This window comes from Prionailurus bengalensis, chromosome B3 (assembly GCF_016509475.1).
Source record: "Prionailurus bengalensis isolate Pbe53 chromosome B3, Fcat_Pben_1.1_paternal_pri, whole genome shotgun sequence".
In the NCBI taxonomy this organism is placed as follows: Eukaryota; Metazoa; Chordata; class Mammalia; order Carnivora; family Felidae; genus Prionailurus; species Prionailurus bengalensis.
In genome coordinates, this window is record NC_057355.1 from 36,345,310 (window position 1) to 36,363,531 (window position 18,222).

Sequence of the window (18,222 nt, forward strand, 5' to 3'; positions counted from 1 at the left end):
GCTCAGGTCGTGATCTCGCGGTCCGTGAGTTCGAGCCCTGCGTCGGGCTCTGTGCTGACAGCTCGGAGCCTGGAGCCTGCTTCTGTTTCTGTGTCTTCCTCTCTCTCTGGCCCTCCCCCGTTCGCGCTCTGTCTCTCTCTGCCTTTCAAAAATGAATAAATGTTAAAAAAATTAAAAAAGAAAATCAAGGTTTGGCTATTTCACTTCTAACGGGATTCAAAATACATATTTATTATCATAGATACGTAGAGGATTTTCCTAAGCCAAAGAAGCCACATGTGAAATATGTAACAAAAATGACATTTAAACACAACAAAACTCAAAAAAAGAAACAAAACGTCCGTGGACCATGAAAGAGAAGATTCGCATACAAATAAGCAGGAAATTAACTTCCATGCAGATTACTTTTCTGAACATTATACAGTATAATTTTGACTAAGCAAAATATTGCTATTTGAAGTTTTCTTTATGATAACTTTTTTCTTGAAAAAAAATCAAATTTAAGTGCTGTATGGGTCTATATATTGTTTTAAAAGACAGTAAAGAGAGCCATATAAAAATGGTAGTGTATATTAAATTTAAATATTTAATAATTTTTCTTCTTAACTTTAATTATTATATGCAATTTCATTATGCTTGAACTTGATATGTAGAATTTATAGTTCACTTCTGATTCTAAATAAGGTTTTAAGAATGCATACATATGCATATATATGCAATATATATATATGTACATATATATTTTTCTTTTTTTTTTTTTTTTAAGTAGGCTTCATACCCAGTGCAGAGCCCAACGCAGGACTTAAACCCATGACCCTGAGATCACGACCTGAGCTGAGATCAAGAGTCTGACATTTAACTGACTGAGCCACCCAGGCACCCCAAGAACACTTTTTGATAATTCCAGTTACTATACTTGAGCAGAACTGAGCAGAAACTCACCAGAATCTTCTCCCACATGAAATTAATTAAAAAAAAAAAACAAACAAAGACTCAGTGACTCAAGAACAATGGTGTAATTTGGAATCATTGTTAATAGAGCACTAATTATATGATAATGTTGATTACGGCAAGATAACCCATAATTTTGCCGAAATAAAGGCAAAAAATAAATCTTATGGACTAAATGTACTAATTTATAAATTGCATATGGTTTTTAAACATTTTTTTAATGTTTATTTATTTTTGAGAGAGAGAGAGACAGAGCGTGAGGTCGGGAGGGGCAGAGAGAGAGAGGGAGACACAGAATCCGCAGCAGACTCCAGGCTCTGAGCTGTCAGCACAGAGCCTGACGAGGGGTTCGAACTTATGAACCACAAAATCATGATCTGAGCCAAAGTCAGACGCTTAACCGACTTGTATTACCAAATTGTACATGTTTTTATTTTATTACTCATCCAAACATCACTAATGCATCAACGTAACATCCAGATACGTACAACAATAATTAAGTTTAGTTGTCTTTGATATTTTGCTTTCGCTGTATAAAAATTAGAGCTTTACATATACTCTTTTGGGATTAGGACGGGATATTTGTCAAGAGAGAACAGAACCATTCCGCCTGTTTGCCAGCTCCATATGTAACTTTTACATTCAGACATACGGTCTATGGTCGCTATGGTTCTCCTGATTCAGACCCAGCGCACGTTAGGAGCAGACCCTGTTTTGTTGGATCATCATGAGGAGACTGTAAGATACAGACTGTCAACCCCGTTTCACAGAGGAGGAAACTGAAGTTCAACGAGAGGAGTTTCCAAGGCCATAATTCATAGCAGAACCAAGAGGCAACCGCTAGTTTGTTCGCTCGCAAAGCCCATCACACTTCGCTGCATCCACCCTAGTGAAACTAGCGATTGCTATAGTCGGTGGAAATGCTAAGTGTTATCAAAGTTTTCAGAAGCGAGAGGCCACTGGGCCCAGAGTAACGGAGGAAGCACCTGGAAGAATGGTTGGAGACCCTCTGGTTTGGGACGAATGATGGTCAGTTAGATGTCACGAAAGATCCTTCTGACTAGAGCAATTAAAGTGCTGGATGAAGTCTGCATCGAAAGCCGGATAAGCGTATCAGCAAAATGGCATAAAAGAAAGAGCATCACAAGCCCCCAGGAGCCCCGTGAGGTAAGCTGCCTTCAGCATCAGAGTTTCTGCTGCCAGACCCTGCAAATAAGAGGTGAACCCTAAGGCCCATCAAAGGCAGACTTGCCAGGAAGGCTAGGACTCTAAAGGCAAGGGAATGTGAAATAAACCCCACCAGGCAGAAAAAAAATAATAAGGAAACTGTCTCCCTGAAACAATCTCTCCCCAGAATTTAGAGCCACCAGCTAGATTGCATGCATACAGGCTTCTGATCCAAATCCACACTTACATCTATGGTCCAAGAAATCTCAAGTGGAGCAATTAAAGTGGTTACAAATAAATAGAGGTGGAAGGTTTGTGGCTCCCTCCCATAAGTAACAAAAGCAAATGCAAATCCTTTCTGGGGAATTTCTGCTTCAATGCAAGCATGCACAAGCAAACAACACTAGAGACATTGAAGTAAAAAGTCATTGAAGGGATAAATAGCAGACTAGATCTAGCCGAAGAGAAAATTAGTCAACTGAAAACAGATTCCAAGAAAGCAGTCCAGAGAGATTGAGGGGTACAAACTATGAAAAACTGGGGCGCCTGAGTGGCTCAGTTAGTTAAGTGTCCAACTTCAGCTCAGGTCATGATCGTGCTGTCCCAAGTTCAAGCCCCACATTGGGCTCTGACAGCTGACAGCTCAGAGCCCGGAACCTGCTTCAGATACTGTGTTTCCTTCTCTCCCTGCCCCTCCCCAACCCCTCCCTCTCTCTCTCTCTCTCTCTCTCTCTCTCTCTCTCTCTCAAAAAGTGAATAAACATTAATTTTTTTTAAACCAAATAAGAGACAGGGTATGTTTCTCCAAAACAAGAAAAATACAACGGTTTTGTTGTGATCTATGAAGACAAACTGAGAAGCTTCTAGAATGGTTTTGATGTTGCCGGTTCTGAGATCCAAGAAGTTAGGTATGGCAGAGACAGCTGGCCAAATATTCCGTGTGTTTTCTGACCTTTCTCAGCCTTTTTGGCAGTTAGGTCGGGGCCATGTGACTATCTCTGGTGAATGTTACATCTACCCAGAGTGCCTTCTGGTGGTAGAGACTATGATGCACTTAGGAGGGAACCCTTCCCTCCTTCAGAGCTGAGCCACTTGTCCCTCTATGGGAACTGCTATTGGCCAAAGGCCACCCCAGTGACCACGTTATGCTCCCTGCCCAGAGGCAGCACGCATCCACTGATGATGATACGAAATCCTAGCCTCCTTTTCTCATTTGGGACAAGTCTGAAGGACCAACCCCATTCCAGAACATTCTGTGTGATCAACTGAGGCCTGGCCCTTCCTGCCTAGCCCAACGTTTCATATTACCATAGCTACAGTAGCCATTAAACGAATCAATATAGAGCATATTTCTAGGTATTAACTGTGAAACAAGTGGAGGAGAAAATCAAATGTTAAAAGGAAGGAAGAAATAAGGATGTAAAACTCAATGCAAAGAAAGCAAGAAAGGAAATAGAGACAATAACTAGAAACCACATAAGATGATCAAAATGAATGGAAATACGTCAATAATCCTTATAAATATAAACAGACTAAACTATCCAGTGAAATTGACAAATATTATCAAACTTGGTAAAATCCAATCATGTGCCATTTACACAAGATACAGTTAAAATATAAGGGCAGAGAGGGATTAAAAGTCAAAGGAAGGAAAGAAAGAAACCAGACAAATGACAAAAACAACAAAGCTGGGTCGTTATTTGACTATGAGAGATTCTGAGACAGAGAACAGAACTAGACAGGAAGAGAATCACTACAAAATAATAAGAAATTTACTTCACTAGGAAGATATTATATAAATTTGGATGTACCTAAAAAACATAGGCTCAAAATCTATAAAGCAAACATTGACTGGGGATGCGTAGGTGGTCAGCTAGTCAAGCGTCCAACTCTTGATTTCGGCTCAGGTCTTCATCCCAGGGTCATGAGTTCGAGTCCCGCCTTGGGCTCCACACTGGGTGTGAACCCTACTTAAAAAAAAAAAAAATGACTTGTCCACAGGAGTAATTCACAAATCTGCCACCGCGGTGGAAGATTTTAACATATCTCAACTATGACTAGATCAAGCAGAACAAAATTAGTAATAATATAGGGGCGCCTGGGTGGCGCAGTCGGTTAAGCGTCCGACTTCAGCCAGGTCATGATCTCGCGGTCCGTGAGTTCGAGCCCCGCGTCAGGCTCTGGGCTGATGGCTCAGAGCCTGGAGCCTGTTTCCGATTCTGTGTCTCCCTCTCTCTCTGCCCCTCCCCCGTTCATGCTCTGTCTCTCTCTGTCCCAAAAATAAATAAACGTTAAAAAAAAAATTTTTTTTTTAATTAGTAATAATATAAAAATACTGGATATTACAGGACATATATGCAATACTGCCCCCAACAACTGAAGATTATGCATTATTTTCAAGTACATTTAGAAGATTTATGAAAATTGATCATGTGCCAGGCCATAATGCTATTCTGAACAAATTTCAAAAATGGGAATGATACAGAGGACATTCTCAGGCCACAATCAATTAAATTAAATCGATAACAAAAACTCCCAACTTTGGGGAATTAAAAAAAAATACACTTAGACTTCTAAGCAATTACACATTACATAAGAAATCAAAACAGAAATTAGAAATGAATTCAAACAGGGGCACCTGAGCGGCTCAGTCGGTTGAGTGTTCGACATCAGCTCAGGTTGTGATCTCACGGTTCGTGAGTTCGAGCCCCATATCGGGGGCTGTCAGTGCAGACAGAGCCTGCTTTGGACTTTCTGTCCCCCTTTCTCTGACCCTACCCTTGCTTGCTCTCTCTCAAAAATAAATAAACATTGGGGCGCCTGGGTGGCGTAGTCGGTTAAGCGTCCGACTTCAGCCAGGTCACGATCTCGCGGTCCGTGAGTTCGAGCCCCGCGTCGGGCTCTTGGCTGATGGCTCAGAGCCTGGAGCCTGTTTCCGATTCTGTGTCTCCCTCTCTCTCTGCCCCTCCCCCGTTCATGCTCTGTCTCTCTCTGTCCCAAAAATAAATAAAAAACGTTGAAAAAAATTAAAAAAAAAATAAACATTAAAAAAAATCTTAAAAAAAAAGGAGGAAAGGAATTCAAACAGCCCATGTGGGCTGCAGTTAAAGCAAAACTTAAAGGAAATAATACGTACTCAGTTGTTTACATTAGAAGGCAGAGTGATTCACTTAAAAAGTTAGAGCGGGCACAACAAAAGGAACCCCAAACAGAAAGAAAATCGTAAAAAATAACAGACATTAGAGATATAAAATACATAACAGAGCGGCTCCGCTGAGCCACCGATCCACTTTTTTTTCAGGTAGAATTTAATATTCTCAATTATTGAAAACCAGAAAGAAAAGAGACAAACTGACCAGATTCATTCAGAGGAGAAAAAAAAGAAACAAAACCACAACTGTGTCAAAAAACACAGAAAAGGCATTTCATGAGGTCCAACATCCTTTCATGATAAGAAGACACTCAACAAAATAGGGATAAAACTTCTTCAACCCAGCAAAGGCCACCTATGAGAAACTCACAGCTAACGTACCTCGTGGTAGGAAATGAAATACTTTCCCCTTACAATCGGGAGCAAGATAAGGACGTTTGCTCTCATCACTTCTATGCAATGTCAATCATAGTGGAGGTTCTAGCTAGGTCAACTGGACAAGGAAAAGAAAAAAAAGGCATCTAAATAGGAAAGGAAGATGCAAAACTATATTTGCAGATGATATAATCTTACATACAGGAAATCCGAAAGGATCCACTAAAAGACTGTCAGAACTAATACATGAGTTCAGCGAGGCTGAAGGATCTATCGATATACCAAACTCAGTTTTATTTTTATATACTAGCAATGAACAATCTGAAAGAGAATTTAAGGGAATAAGTCCATGTGCAACAATATCAAAAACGGTAAAATGCTTTGGAATAAAGTTAACAAATTCTGGTCTTGTTTTTATGATTTTTTTTAATGTTTATTTATTTTTGAGAGAGAGGGAGGGAGCGTGTGCAAGCGGGGGGGAGGGATAGAAAGAGGGGAGGCAAAATCCCAAGCAGCCTCAGTGCTGCCAGCACAGGGCTCAACGTGGGGCTCGAACCCACAAACCGTGAGATCATGACCTGAGCCAAAACCAAGAGTTGGACGTGTAACTGACTGAGCCACCCAGGTGCCCCTAACAAATACTTTTAATGGTGTGAACCTGTACACTGAAAACTACAAAATATCACCGAAAGAAATTAAAAACCTAAATATAATGCAAAGACATCCCATGTTCATGGATTGAAAGACTTACTATTGTTAAGATGGTAATGCTCCCCAAATTAATGCATAGATTCAATGCAATCCCTAAAATAAATCCCAGCTGCCTGTTTGTTTGTTTTGCAGAAATGAGATGTTCCACTTCTGGGTGTATACCCCCAAAAATTGAAAGCAAGATCTCAAAGGGATGTTTCCACACCTCGGTTCATAGCAGCATTTCTCACAACAGCTACAACACAGAAGTCATCCGGTATCCACTGATGGAAGAATGAATAAGCAAAATGTGGTGTGTCGATACAATGGAATATGATCCAGCCTTAAAAATGAAGGAAATTCACAGGGGCGCCTGGGTGGCTCAGTCGGTTGAGCGTCCGACTTCGGCTCAGGTCACGATCTCACGGTCCGTGAGTTCGAGCCCCACGTCGGGCTCTGGGCTGACAGCTCGGAGCCTGGAGCCTGCTTCCGATTCTGTGTCTCCCTCTCTCTCTGCCCCTCCCCTGCTCATGCTCTGTCTCTCTCTGTCTCAAAAATAAATGTTAAAAAAAAATTTAAAAAAAAAATGAAGGGAATTCTGACATATACAACAGGGATGAACCTTGAGGACACCACGCCGAGTGAAATGAATAAACCAGTCACAAAAAAAACAAACACCATATGATTCCACTTCTATAAGGCACTGGAAGAGTCGAAATCATAAAGCCAGGGAGTAGAACAATGGCTTTCAGAAGCTAGGGGGACAGGGCAAGTGGGGAGTTATTGTTTAATGGGTAGAGAGTTTCCGTTTTACCAGATACAAAGAATTATGGAAAATACACGGCAGGGACAGTTGCATAACAATTTGCATATATTTAACACCGCTGAACCCTGCAGCTAAAATTGGTTAAGACGGTGAACTTTAGGTTAACTATATTGTACTACAATAAAAAAAAAAAAATAGTTAAGCACAGAGTCACCACGTGATCCAACATCCCACTCCTGAGGGGGTGCCTAAGAGAACCGGAAACATGTCCACACAGAAACCTGTCCACAAATGTCCCCAGTAGCATGATTCACAACGGGCAAAAGCAGAAACTCAAGGGTCCACCACCTAATGAATGAATAGACAAACGGGCACATCCACGCAAGGGAATATCACTCAGCCATAAAAACAAAGGAAGCCCTACAGGGTACAGCATCGACGAACCTTGGAAGCATTGTGCCAAAGGAAAGAAGCCATTTGCCAAAGGCCACCTGTTGTGTGGTCCCATTTATATGAAATACCAAGATCAGGCAAATCCACGGAGATCGGTGGTTGCCATGGCAAGTGGGAAACGACTGCTAATTGGCACAGTTTCTTTCTAGGTAATGACAATGTTCTAAAATTGACCGTGGTGATAGTTTTGTGCAATATACGTCTTGTGTGCCGCCGTACTATAACCCACGGAACTACTTTTAAAGGAGGACTTGAGAGGCATGTGAATTATTTTTCAACAGAGCTGTTTTAAAAAAAAAAAAGGGGGGGGGCGCCTGGGTGGCTCAGTCGGTTGAGCGTCCGACTTCGGCTCAGGTCATGATCTCACGGTCCGTGAGTTCGAGCCCCGCGTCGGGCTCTGTGCTGACAGCTCGGAGCCTGGAGCCTGTTTCCGATTCTGTGTCTCCCTCTCTCTCTCTCTGCTCCTCCCCCGTTCATGCTCTGTCTCTCTGTCTCAAAAATAAATAAACGTTAAAAAAATAATTAAAAAAAAAAAAAAAAGACCTGAGCTGAGATCAAGAGCTGGACACTTAACTGACTGAGCCACCCAGGTGCCCCAAAAGCATTCCTTTTAAAGTCAAGAACAATATATAAGGATCCCTGCAATCATGAACAACTCCCTAAAGTACCCAGACCTGTTTTTAGGCACAAAGGAGGCTAGAAATTCTGAGTCACACACCCAAATCCCACCTTCTGAGGAAAGGGACAAGCTGTCCTTTCCTGTGAGCAATCTCTCGGCCAGGAATGTGCCGGAATTATAACCCTGACGATGCCGGGAGGTGGTGCTCTGGCCCCCGCTGATGGGTGAGGCTCAGAGAGGGTAGGGAAGTCGCCCAGGCCACACAGCTCATTGATATACAAAGAGAGAGGCTATCCGGGGCCTCCGTATGAAACAGGTAATGGCAGCACCATTACTGACTGTTCACCATGTGCTGGGCTCCTCTAATCCTTCCCGTGACCCCAGGAAGCAGATACTCTCATCACCCTGCTTTACAGGTGCAGAAACTGAGGTAGGGAAAGGAAACATCTTGTCCAAGGTCACTCCGCAGACTGAGCATCAGAACCCACAGAGCCCCCCGAAAGTAAGCTCGGTGTTTGTACCAGGTCTGTGTTAAATATTCATGCACGTCACGCATTTTTCTCAATCTGGTTGCATCGGTCTTAATAAGCAAAAACTGCTTGTTCCCTACTCCCAGCAAATCCTCAAATAAACTGACCTTCTAGGGGAACCTGGGTGGCTCAGTCGGTTAAGCATCTGACTCTTGATTTTGGCTCAGGTCACGATCTCATGGTCCGTGAGTTCGAGCCCCGCGTCGGGCTCTGTGCTGACAGCTCGGAGCCTGGAGCCCGCTTCGGATTCTGTGTCTCCCTCTCTCTCTGCCCCTCCCCTGCTCATGCTCTGTCTCTCTCTGTCTCAAAAATAAACAAAAACATTGAGGAAAAAAAAAGGATACTGTCACCTCCACTGTCTATGAAGAACTGGACAGAGAAGGCGCGTTCATCTTCAGCCCTCGGGGGGTTTCTGGTCCCCATACTTCCGAAACCCACATCGCTCCCCAAAGCGCCCACTGAGACTTTCACTTCTCCTTCATGTCTTTCCTGGGCACATACTCTGAACCCAACCTTGACCAAAACGCCCAGGGGGACATCTCAGCAGAACCCATAATCCCTCCTCCCAGAGTCCCCACACCTGCCCGGTGGTTTCCCGTATCCAGGCCTCTGCCCACACCAGTCCCTCCACCTGGCATGCTTTCCCCGCCTCCCACATCCTACCTACCCTCAAGCTCATCTTAAAGATCTCCCTCCTCATGCGGCCTTCCCTGAGGCTTTCCTCTCCCACGACGGAAGGGACCAACCCTCCTCCGGGTCTTTTGGGACACACCCCGGCCCACTTTGCAACAGAAGCACTCCTGCATATTTTGAAGTCCTCAGGGGCGGGATTCGTACCCGATTGTTCTGAGTCCCCGCACAGAGCAACACCTGGCACGCAGCAGGCAGGCAATAAACATTTCAAGAGTGAATGACTCAAAGAATCACCCCGTGCTCCCACTAACCACAGCCACGAGTGCTCTGGGGGCAGAACTGAGTGATGAATCACAGAGGAGGAGACACAGCCTTGGGAGCACAGAGGGGGCGCCCTGGTCGGCAGCGTCCTGCGAGGTCAGCCTCATTTTTCATTTGTCTGTCCTCTGCCTCGTGTCCGATCGTGCCACCCCTGTGCCACCTTGCTGCAGTCACCTAGTTTCACGGGCTCTCGGGACAAAGTCTGGCCGTGGGTCTGCTCCTAATCTTCCACGCCTGGTGCTGAGCCACGGCAAGCTGGTGCGCCCCTCCTGCCCTGGAAAGAAAACATCATCTGGTCGCACCCTGAGCTCAGTGTCAACTTTCCTTCCTTTTTGACCGAAGATGAACAAGTGTTATCTCAGGGTGGGACGTTTCATCTGGAGGATGTCACAGACAGAAGGGACACCTCCTTTCCACTCAGCTTGCCGTGGCTCACAAGCGGTGGCCTCGCCTAAGGCCTATTACAAATGCAGGTTATCGTATCGACGTGCACCAGGCTTTTTGGGGTGGCCCCGTGTGAGTTCTTGGCCCCGGGAGCCCACGACAGGAGGGGGTAAGGCCCTCTTGACAACCCTGCTCATCCCCCCCCCCCCACCAGGGCTGGCCTGAGCCTCCCACAAGTGATAAGGACAACGGCAAGGCCACACACGAGGTGACTCCGCCCCTGGCCTGCTCTCAAGCACCCAAGGGAGGGTCCCAAAGACACCTTCTACCCGGTCAGGTGCCACTGGCTTCTTCTCTTCAGCTAGAAAGTGTAATCTCAATAATGACTTCCCGATACAATACAGATGTCACAGGGAGGGGTTACAACCCAGACAGTTTCAGGACCACTTCTGTTTCCAGGTGCCACGGAGGTGGCGAAACAGGAAGCTCTACTTCCCCGAGGGAGTCGGGGAGGGCCTTCTCGAAGAGAACGGGCCGGGCGGGAGCAGTCGGTTGAACCCCCGACTCTCGATTTCAGCTCAGGTCCTGATCTCAACGGTTCACGAGATCGAGCCCCACATCAGGCTCTGCACTCGGGATTCTCCGCCTCCCTCTCTCTCCGCCCCGCCCCTGCTTGCTCTCACCCTCAGGATAAATAGATCAACCTAAACAAAAATGTTTTAATGAAAATAAAAAGAGAATAGGCCTACACAGAACAGGCTGGCTGAAGACAGAATAGTCACTCCGGTGCAGACACCACGCCTGGCCTCCGCCTGGAACTCACCGGAACCAGAGCACATACCTGGGGCACCTGGTCGATGCGAAACAGCCGGGGGAGCTTCAGGCTCAGCATCTTGAGGCTGTGACAACTGCTCTCTGTCACCTGCTCAAAGTTCTGACATGGCCCGGGGTGCCTCTGGCCAGCAGCCGGTGCCCAGGATGCTCCCCTGAAAGAGGCCAGCGTGAAGAAATCCGGTCAGCCCCCGCCTAACTCCAGCTGGATCAAGACCGTCAGGCTTTGAACCACGGAACAAAAACTTGCCTGTCATGGCAAAATCATCAGGCTTCCTTAAAACCAGCCGCAAAAATATCAGACCGCTGAGTCATTTATTCCAAGAGCGCTGGAGGGAGGTCATTAAATCATAATATGGGCGATCATAACATTTTAGAGCTGGAAGGGCCGTGGAGGCCACCCGGTCCCCTTGTGTTGCACATCAGGGTCAGAGGGGTGGGGTGACTTTCCCAAGGCTGCACAGCGAGGGGAGAGCTGGAAAGGCTGACTCTCCACTGCGTCGGGTGCTGCCCTTGGACGGACAGCGTGATCCCAAGTCTGGGTCCCCCCAGTGGGCAGAGGAAGGCAGGAGTCAGGCCCCGGGTCACCCAAAGAGAAGCAGCTCCTCCAGAAGGCTCCCGGGAGCGTGGCTGCCCCATGACACATAAAAGAACCAGACAGGCTAATCGGAGGCACTTGTGGGAGACAGAGCAAGTCCCAGTAACAAGGCCGTTTAAATGCAGGATGAAGGCTGCTTAACAGCTGCGAGTAAGAGGAATCCAGGCCTAAGAAACAGAAGCATCCAAGCTGGGCTTGGCCAAGAAAGGGCGGCGCTAGGAGTTTAGTTAACGCCTCTCCTGCCCCCATTATCGCTGAGTAGAAATCTGCCACCTCCTTAAAGCTCCCCCAGAGGAATTCTGTCCTTCCCCCTGAAAGTCCAGAGACCTTTCCTGCACCTCCCTCGTGTGGCACCAACCTCGTCCGCCTGCAGGCAAAGCCACCTGCCCAGGTGTCTGGGGAGGACCCTCCCGGGATGGTTGGCAACTCAGCAGGTACTGCCAGGTCGTCCTGGGCCTTCAGCAAATGCTTCTTTCACACCATTCGTCCCAGCAGTGCCGCTCGCGCTCGGGACGGAAGTGTATTTTGGTTTCTGTAGCTTATACTTTTGCTCCCTACTGTGTAGTCCTTTACGTTCTATGTGTTCTTATCTGGGACTATGGTGCAACATGCAATGTATGTTTCATCGTCATAAAGTTGCTTCTTTTTCAAAAACACTGATGTAAGGGGCGCGTGGGTGGCTCAGTCTGTTAAGCACCCCCCTTCAGCTCAGGTCATGATCTCACAGTTCGTGAGTTCAAGCCCCGCGTCGGGCTCTGTGCTGACAGCTCAGAGCCTGGAGCCTGCTTTGGTTTCTGTGTCTCCCTCTCTTTGTCCCTCCCCCACTCGTGCTCTGTCTCTCAAGAATAAACATTAGGGGCACCTGGGTGGCTCAGTCGGTTGAGCGTCTGACTTCGGCTCAGGTCATGATCTCGCAGTCTGTGGGTTCGAGCCCCGCGTTGGGCTCTGTGCTGACAGCTCAGAGCGTGGAGCCTGCTTCGGATTCTGTGTGTCCCTGTCTCTGTCCCTCCCCCACTCATGCTCTGTCTCTCTCTCTCTCTATCAAAAATAAATATTAAAAAAAATTTTGAAAAAGAATAAACATTAAAAAAAATTTTAAAAAAAGAAAGGAATGCCATTCTGCTCCATGTGTCAATATGAGTGAAACTTGAAAACATCACACCAAAGTAAGTAAGCCACTCACAAAAAGACAGATATTGTACAGTTCCCCTCATGCAAGGCACCTAGAGTGAGCCAACTCACACAGACAAAATGTAGATTAGAGGCCGTGTGGGGGGAGGAATGGGGTATTGTTTAATGGGTACTGAGTTTCCGTTTGGGATGATAGAAAGTTCTGGAAACGGGTAGCGGTGATGGTTGCACAACATTCTGAATGTAATGTCACTGAAATTTGCACTTAAAAATGGACAGAACGGTCAGTTTCATGTTGTGCATAGTTTACCACAGTAAAAACTTACGTAATGTTTCCACATTACCGAATAATAAAGAAAATGCTTTTTTGAGAAAATAATTTTTTAAAGCGCAGGTACATTTTACCCAGGTTTAAAAAATAAAAGTTAATACTTTTTAAGTGTATTTATTTTATTTTTTTATGTTTATTTATTTCGAGAGAGAGAGAGATAGCACGAGTGGGGGAAGGGCAGAGAGAGAGGGGGACACAGAATCCGAAGCGGGCTCCAGGCTCTGAGCTGTCAGCACAGAGCCCGACGCGGGGCTCGAACTCACAGACCGCGAGACCATGACCGGAGCTGAAGTCGGACGCTCAACTGACTAAGCCACCAGTCGCCCCAGTTTATGTGTTTTGAGAAAGAGAGAGAGTGCAGGTGGGGGCAAGGGGCAATCCCAAGCTGTCAGCGCAGAGACTGACCCGGGACTCGATCCCACAAACGGTGAGATCATGACCGGAGCCAAAATCAAGAGTCAGGACGTGTAACTGACAGAGCCACCCAGTCTCCCCCCAGATTAGTACTTTGCAAACAACATCGATGTGAGCAGGCCACGGTTCTCTCGGTTTTGCAGGCCTAAATCAACAAGACTCCCACACTCCCGGAAGCACCATGCATTCACCCAGTGGCAGGACACGAACGGAAGGTCCGGTACTGGGGGGACCCCAAGCACACCAGGAAAGCCTCCACAGACCTGCCCATCTTGGCCCTCCAGTTCTCCCTAGAGTAGCCTCAATGTCACGGGCAAGAAAAGGAAAAGAAATGGTCCCTTCCTGCCCAGCACACACCATCCAGGTAGGATGACCAGACTAAACTTCCAACATCGGCAGTAATCACAGTACCGGAATGACCAATTTCTTCCTTCAGTCACCGCTTACTGCACGTTTATCACGCGGCAAGTAAGGGGAAGGCTAAATGCCTAGGTGCTTATTCTCCATCGGCTGCTACAGCCTGAAGGAAAAGCTGAGACTTTAGGGAACATAAAAATCATATAGGTTTGTGACATGCAGAATAGAGGAGGGTAGGCATCCTCCGTACGTTCTCTTCTTTTACGACACAGGGGAACAAAAAGATTAGTAAGAGGGTCACTGTCCCCAAGAAATGTATAAAGAGAGAGATGAGACGGATAAGCACCCAACTGGCTGGCAAAAGTCGCCCTGAGAAGGAGGGAAACTCTTACCCACTCTGCACCAAGCCCATGCTGGTCCCCTGCCCCATCTCATTTATCCTCACCATGGCCGTCTCAGGAGGCGAGGCAGAGTGGATAAGGGCCTGGGTGGCTTAGTCCATTAAGCATCTGACTCTTCTTTAAAAAAATTTTTTTAAATGTTTATTTATTTTTGAGACAGAGAGAGAGAGACAGAGCATGCACGGGGGAGGGGCAGAGAGAGAGGGAGACACAGAATCGGAAGCAGGCTCCAGGCTCCGAGCCGTCAGCCCAGAGCCTGACGCGGGGCTCGAACTCACGGACCGCGAGATCGTGACCTGAGCTGAGGTCGGACGCTTAACCGACTGAGCCACCCAGGCGCCCCTCATTTTGTATTTTATAGGCAGGAAAATGGAAGGGTAGAATAGCTATGGGGCTTTCCCAAGATCACACAACTGGTAGCTGGTAGAACTCGGATTTGAATCAAGGTTATTCGAAGCCCTAGGACTTAATTTCCCTTTGCTACTGAGAGACGATGGAAAGTACAGAGTGTTTATGATGATGTTGATGACCTAGAGGCTGGACGATGGCCATTCCTGTCTGTTGATCAGGTTGAGACAATCTCTCAGGTAAGACTTGACCTTGCTCTTTCAAAAGCGGGAGATTTCTCACGTCATGTTTTTCTGGCAAGGAAATAAGAACTCTTCCGGTAAAACATTGCCATGTTGCACCTGAAACGTAAACTTTTATGTTTGCCGAAATGGCGAAACATCCCTGGATGGTCACGGGAAGTCCTAAAGCATGGCTGATGCTTCAAATGTTGTGGCCGTTGTTAATTACTGCAGATACAATTGAACAGAAAATGAACTCACTGGTCTCTGGAGCCACTTGCCATCATAAGCCAAGCTCCCAATTTCACCAACACCATAAAAACCAGAACGTAGGGGCGCTTGGGTGGCTCAGGTCTTGATCTCACAGGCTCAGGTCATGGTCTCACAGTTCCTGGAGGGAGCCTCGTGTCCGTGCTCAGCATGGAGCCTGATAACGATTCTCTGTCTCCCTCTGCCCCTCTCCCCCACTCACACTCGCTCTAAAAAAAACTTTTTTAAATTAAAAAAATGAATATATTGGGAGGGACTCTAATACGCCTGACCACATTAGTAAATTAATGTTAGAGACCGATTGTGTACTAGTTCATTGATATCCCCAGAAGTTACACACGTTTTGGACCCCCTTAGAGGGAAAACATTCCATCGACTTATATTCAGCCATCTTACATGTAGACATATTTGGGAGGTTACAGGTTTGCTGGCTGAGTCCTCAAGGCCTGTGTAGGATGCACAGTATGTAGCATAAAGTTTCCAGGGGGGAAGGACCTTCAGGAATATGGACGGAGCACTAGCCTGATAGAGATGAGGCAGTCAGGTTCAAATCTCACCTCGCATTAATTTTGTTTGCTCTGGACCTGAGCGGACTAGCCTGAAATCTGATGGTGATCTCGTTATGATTTGCCTTTTTAAAATAAACAGAACAAACAAAAAATAACCAGGGGCACCTGGGTGGCTCAGTCAGTTAAACGTCCGACTTCATTCAGCTCAGGTCATGATCTCACAGTCTATGAGTTCGAGCCCCGCGTCGGGCTCTGTGCTGACAGCTCAGAGCCTGGAGCCCGCTTGGGATTCTGTGTCTCCCTCTCTCTCTGCTCCTCCCCCACTCACACTCTGTCTCTCTCTCTCTCTCTCAAAAATAAAATAAAAACATAAAAATATTTTTTAAAAACACCCATTTTTTAGGGCTGTTTCAGGAAAAGTCGGCAGATCTTTGAGAGTGTGTTATAGCCCGTCCCCCCCTTTTTTAGTTGTTTTAAAACCTTTTAGCTGTGGAACCCTCACGTAAATGAAATCTCACATAGAACACCAATATACTGTCGACGCATCGGCAAAACTTGACATTGTGCCTCGATTTCGGAAGGATCCGAAGCCTTTTGGTTTTCTTTAATCTTGGTTTTAGGTCTCTGAAGAAAGAGACAACGAACCAAGCTGCTGTTTGAAATACTGGAAATTATATTATTTTTTTTTTAATGTTGATTTAGTTTGAGAGAGACCGAGAGAGAGTGGGGAGGGAGGGTCAGAGAGAGAGGGAGAGAATCCCAAGCAGGTTCCACACCATCAGTGCAGAGCCCCACTTGGGGCTCGTCTCTGGAACCTCGAGATCACGACCTGAGCCGAAGTCAAGAGTCAGACGCTCCACCAACTGAGCCGCCCAGGCACCCCCCAATGTAATAATTTTAAAATATTGCTTTTCCACTCACATTTCACGGAAGTACGCACATTCAAAGTCTTCATATGCATCTTCAACGACAGTATCCTCGTAACTACAGCCACTTTTTGGAATGACTAACACAGCTGACGTGCACAACCTTCTCATTTCCCTCTGGGTGACTGGAAGTCTGTGCTCTGAGAAGCTGCGTTTCGTGCCGCTGCTACAAAATGTATCCTAAATCGGAAGTATTCATTTGCTGGTATTATGCTGCCTGTGATTTGCTTTCAAAGGCTTCGCACAGACAGCGTGATATGGAAATGTTAGTTTTAACCCACACCCCTGGGGTGGCGATTAATTAGCATCTTGAAACACTCACACTTCAGAGGCCACACCTTTGGTGCAACTGGGGCTTTTTCCGATCCACCTAAGAGGGTTTGTGACTTAGCGCTAAGGGGTGCTGTTTAATTGGAGAAACGAATGGAATAGAGACCTGGGAGCTGATGAGAGGCACTGCCCAGGTGCCCCCACTCTTGCACGAGCAAAGACAGCGACAGGTGAGCCCAGTAGGGAGGATTTGGGGGCCAAAACCCGGCAAGAAGTCCGGCTGACGCAGGCCCCAGACACATTTGCACGAACTTGGCTCACACGTTCAGAAAAGGTGCGCAGAAGGGTTCCTAAAAGGGCAGATTGCTGGGACTTCACCTGCCTGCAGAAACAGGCCATCCTACTGCTTTGCACCCGCTGAAAAATATGCGGATGGCGGCAGAACTCAGCCACAGACTCTCACTGAGCCAGGCCACCTGGCCATGAGGTTGGGGGGGGATCCCCTGGCTCTCAGGTACTTCTAAATACTGATAGAGCCCAAGACCGTATCTCAACACACTCAGATGCTCTCCGCTGGCAGTCACACGACTGTTTTGGGTACTAGTAAGACGGGGAAAAAAATGCTGCCAATCACAATCAGGGGATGACGTCACTGATTGGAAAGAAAGAGCTTGTAAAGAAAACAAGGGGCGCCTGGGTGGCTCAATCTGTTGAGCAACGGATTTCAGATCAGGCCATGATCTCAGGATTCATGAGCTCAAGCCCCGTATGGGGCTCTCTTCGGTCAGTGTGGAGCCCACTCTCCCCCCCTCTCTCTCTTGCAAAAGTAAACATTTACAACAATACGTAGGAATTGATGAAATACAGAAATTATGAACGAGCAATTGGATTGGCTAAGTTTGCAGTGGCTACTCTCTCCATCTTCCTACTCTGCTCTTTAAAGGGATCATTAAAGTCTCCTTTATAACAAGGGGCACCTGGGTGGCTCGGTCGGTTAAGCGTCAGACTCGGTTTCAGCTCAGGTCATGAGCTCACGGTTTCATGAGTTCGAGCCCCACGTCAGGCTCTGCAGTGATAGTGCGGAGCCTGCTGGGGAGTCTCTCTCTCTCTCTGCCCCTACCCTGCTCATCTCCGTCTCCCTCAAAAATAAGTAAATAGACTTTAAAAAAAAAATTAAAGTCTCCTTTATAAAAAAAAAAAAACAATTCTTACAAGTGGGAGACCATGTACCTGGGAATAAATCTCAATCTGTATTGCATTGTTTTTCTTCTGCCTCTCTTTCTCTGTCTCTTTGATTATGTGTGTCAGGTGCCTTCTGGAAGGATCCCAAACAAGCATGGATGGGGAGAGTTTCAGGCTACAGTGTCTTTCCCAAACAGCCCATACAGCCAGGCCATTGTTCAAAACTAAGGGAATGCAGTGGCCCCGAATATGAAAAACTCTGGATGGACCCAACTGTTATGCCACTTCCTCTTTTCTGAAAAAAAAAATTATGCTGGGAAACAAAAAACTCATAGTTGGGCATATGTAGCAAAAACAAAGAAGGCTGTTTGGTGGGGAAATTTTTCCCATGCT

General features: G+C 46.4%; 1 protein-coding gene across 3 annotated transcripts in view; it reads right to left on the bottom strand.

The window, feature by feature from the left end:
* Positions 1 to 18,222, bottom strand: part of PAQR5 (progestin and adipoQ receptor family member 5) — a 71,519-nt gene that overhangs the window by 27,070 nt on the left and 26,227 nt on the right. For 2 of the 3 annotated variants that reach the window (XM_043554039.1, XM_043554040.1), the window contains exon 2: positions 10,882 to 11,026. In XM_043554039.1, coding sequence (XP_043409974.1) covers positions 10,882 to 10,932 — 51 coding nt within the window. In that variant the 5' untranslated portion in view covers positions 10,933 to 11,026. Of the gene's footprint in view, positions 1 to 10,881; positions 11,027 to 14,094; positions 14,187 to 18,222 lie in introns of those variants that run through there. The other variant, XM_043554038.1, reaches the window with a different exon arrangement.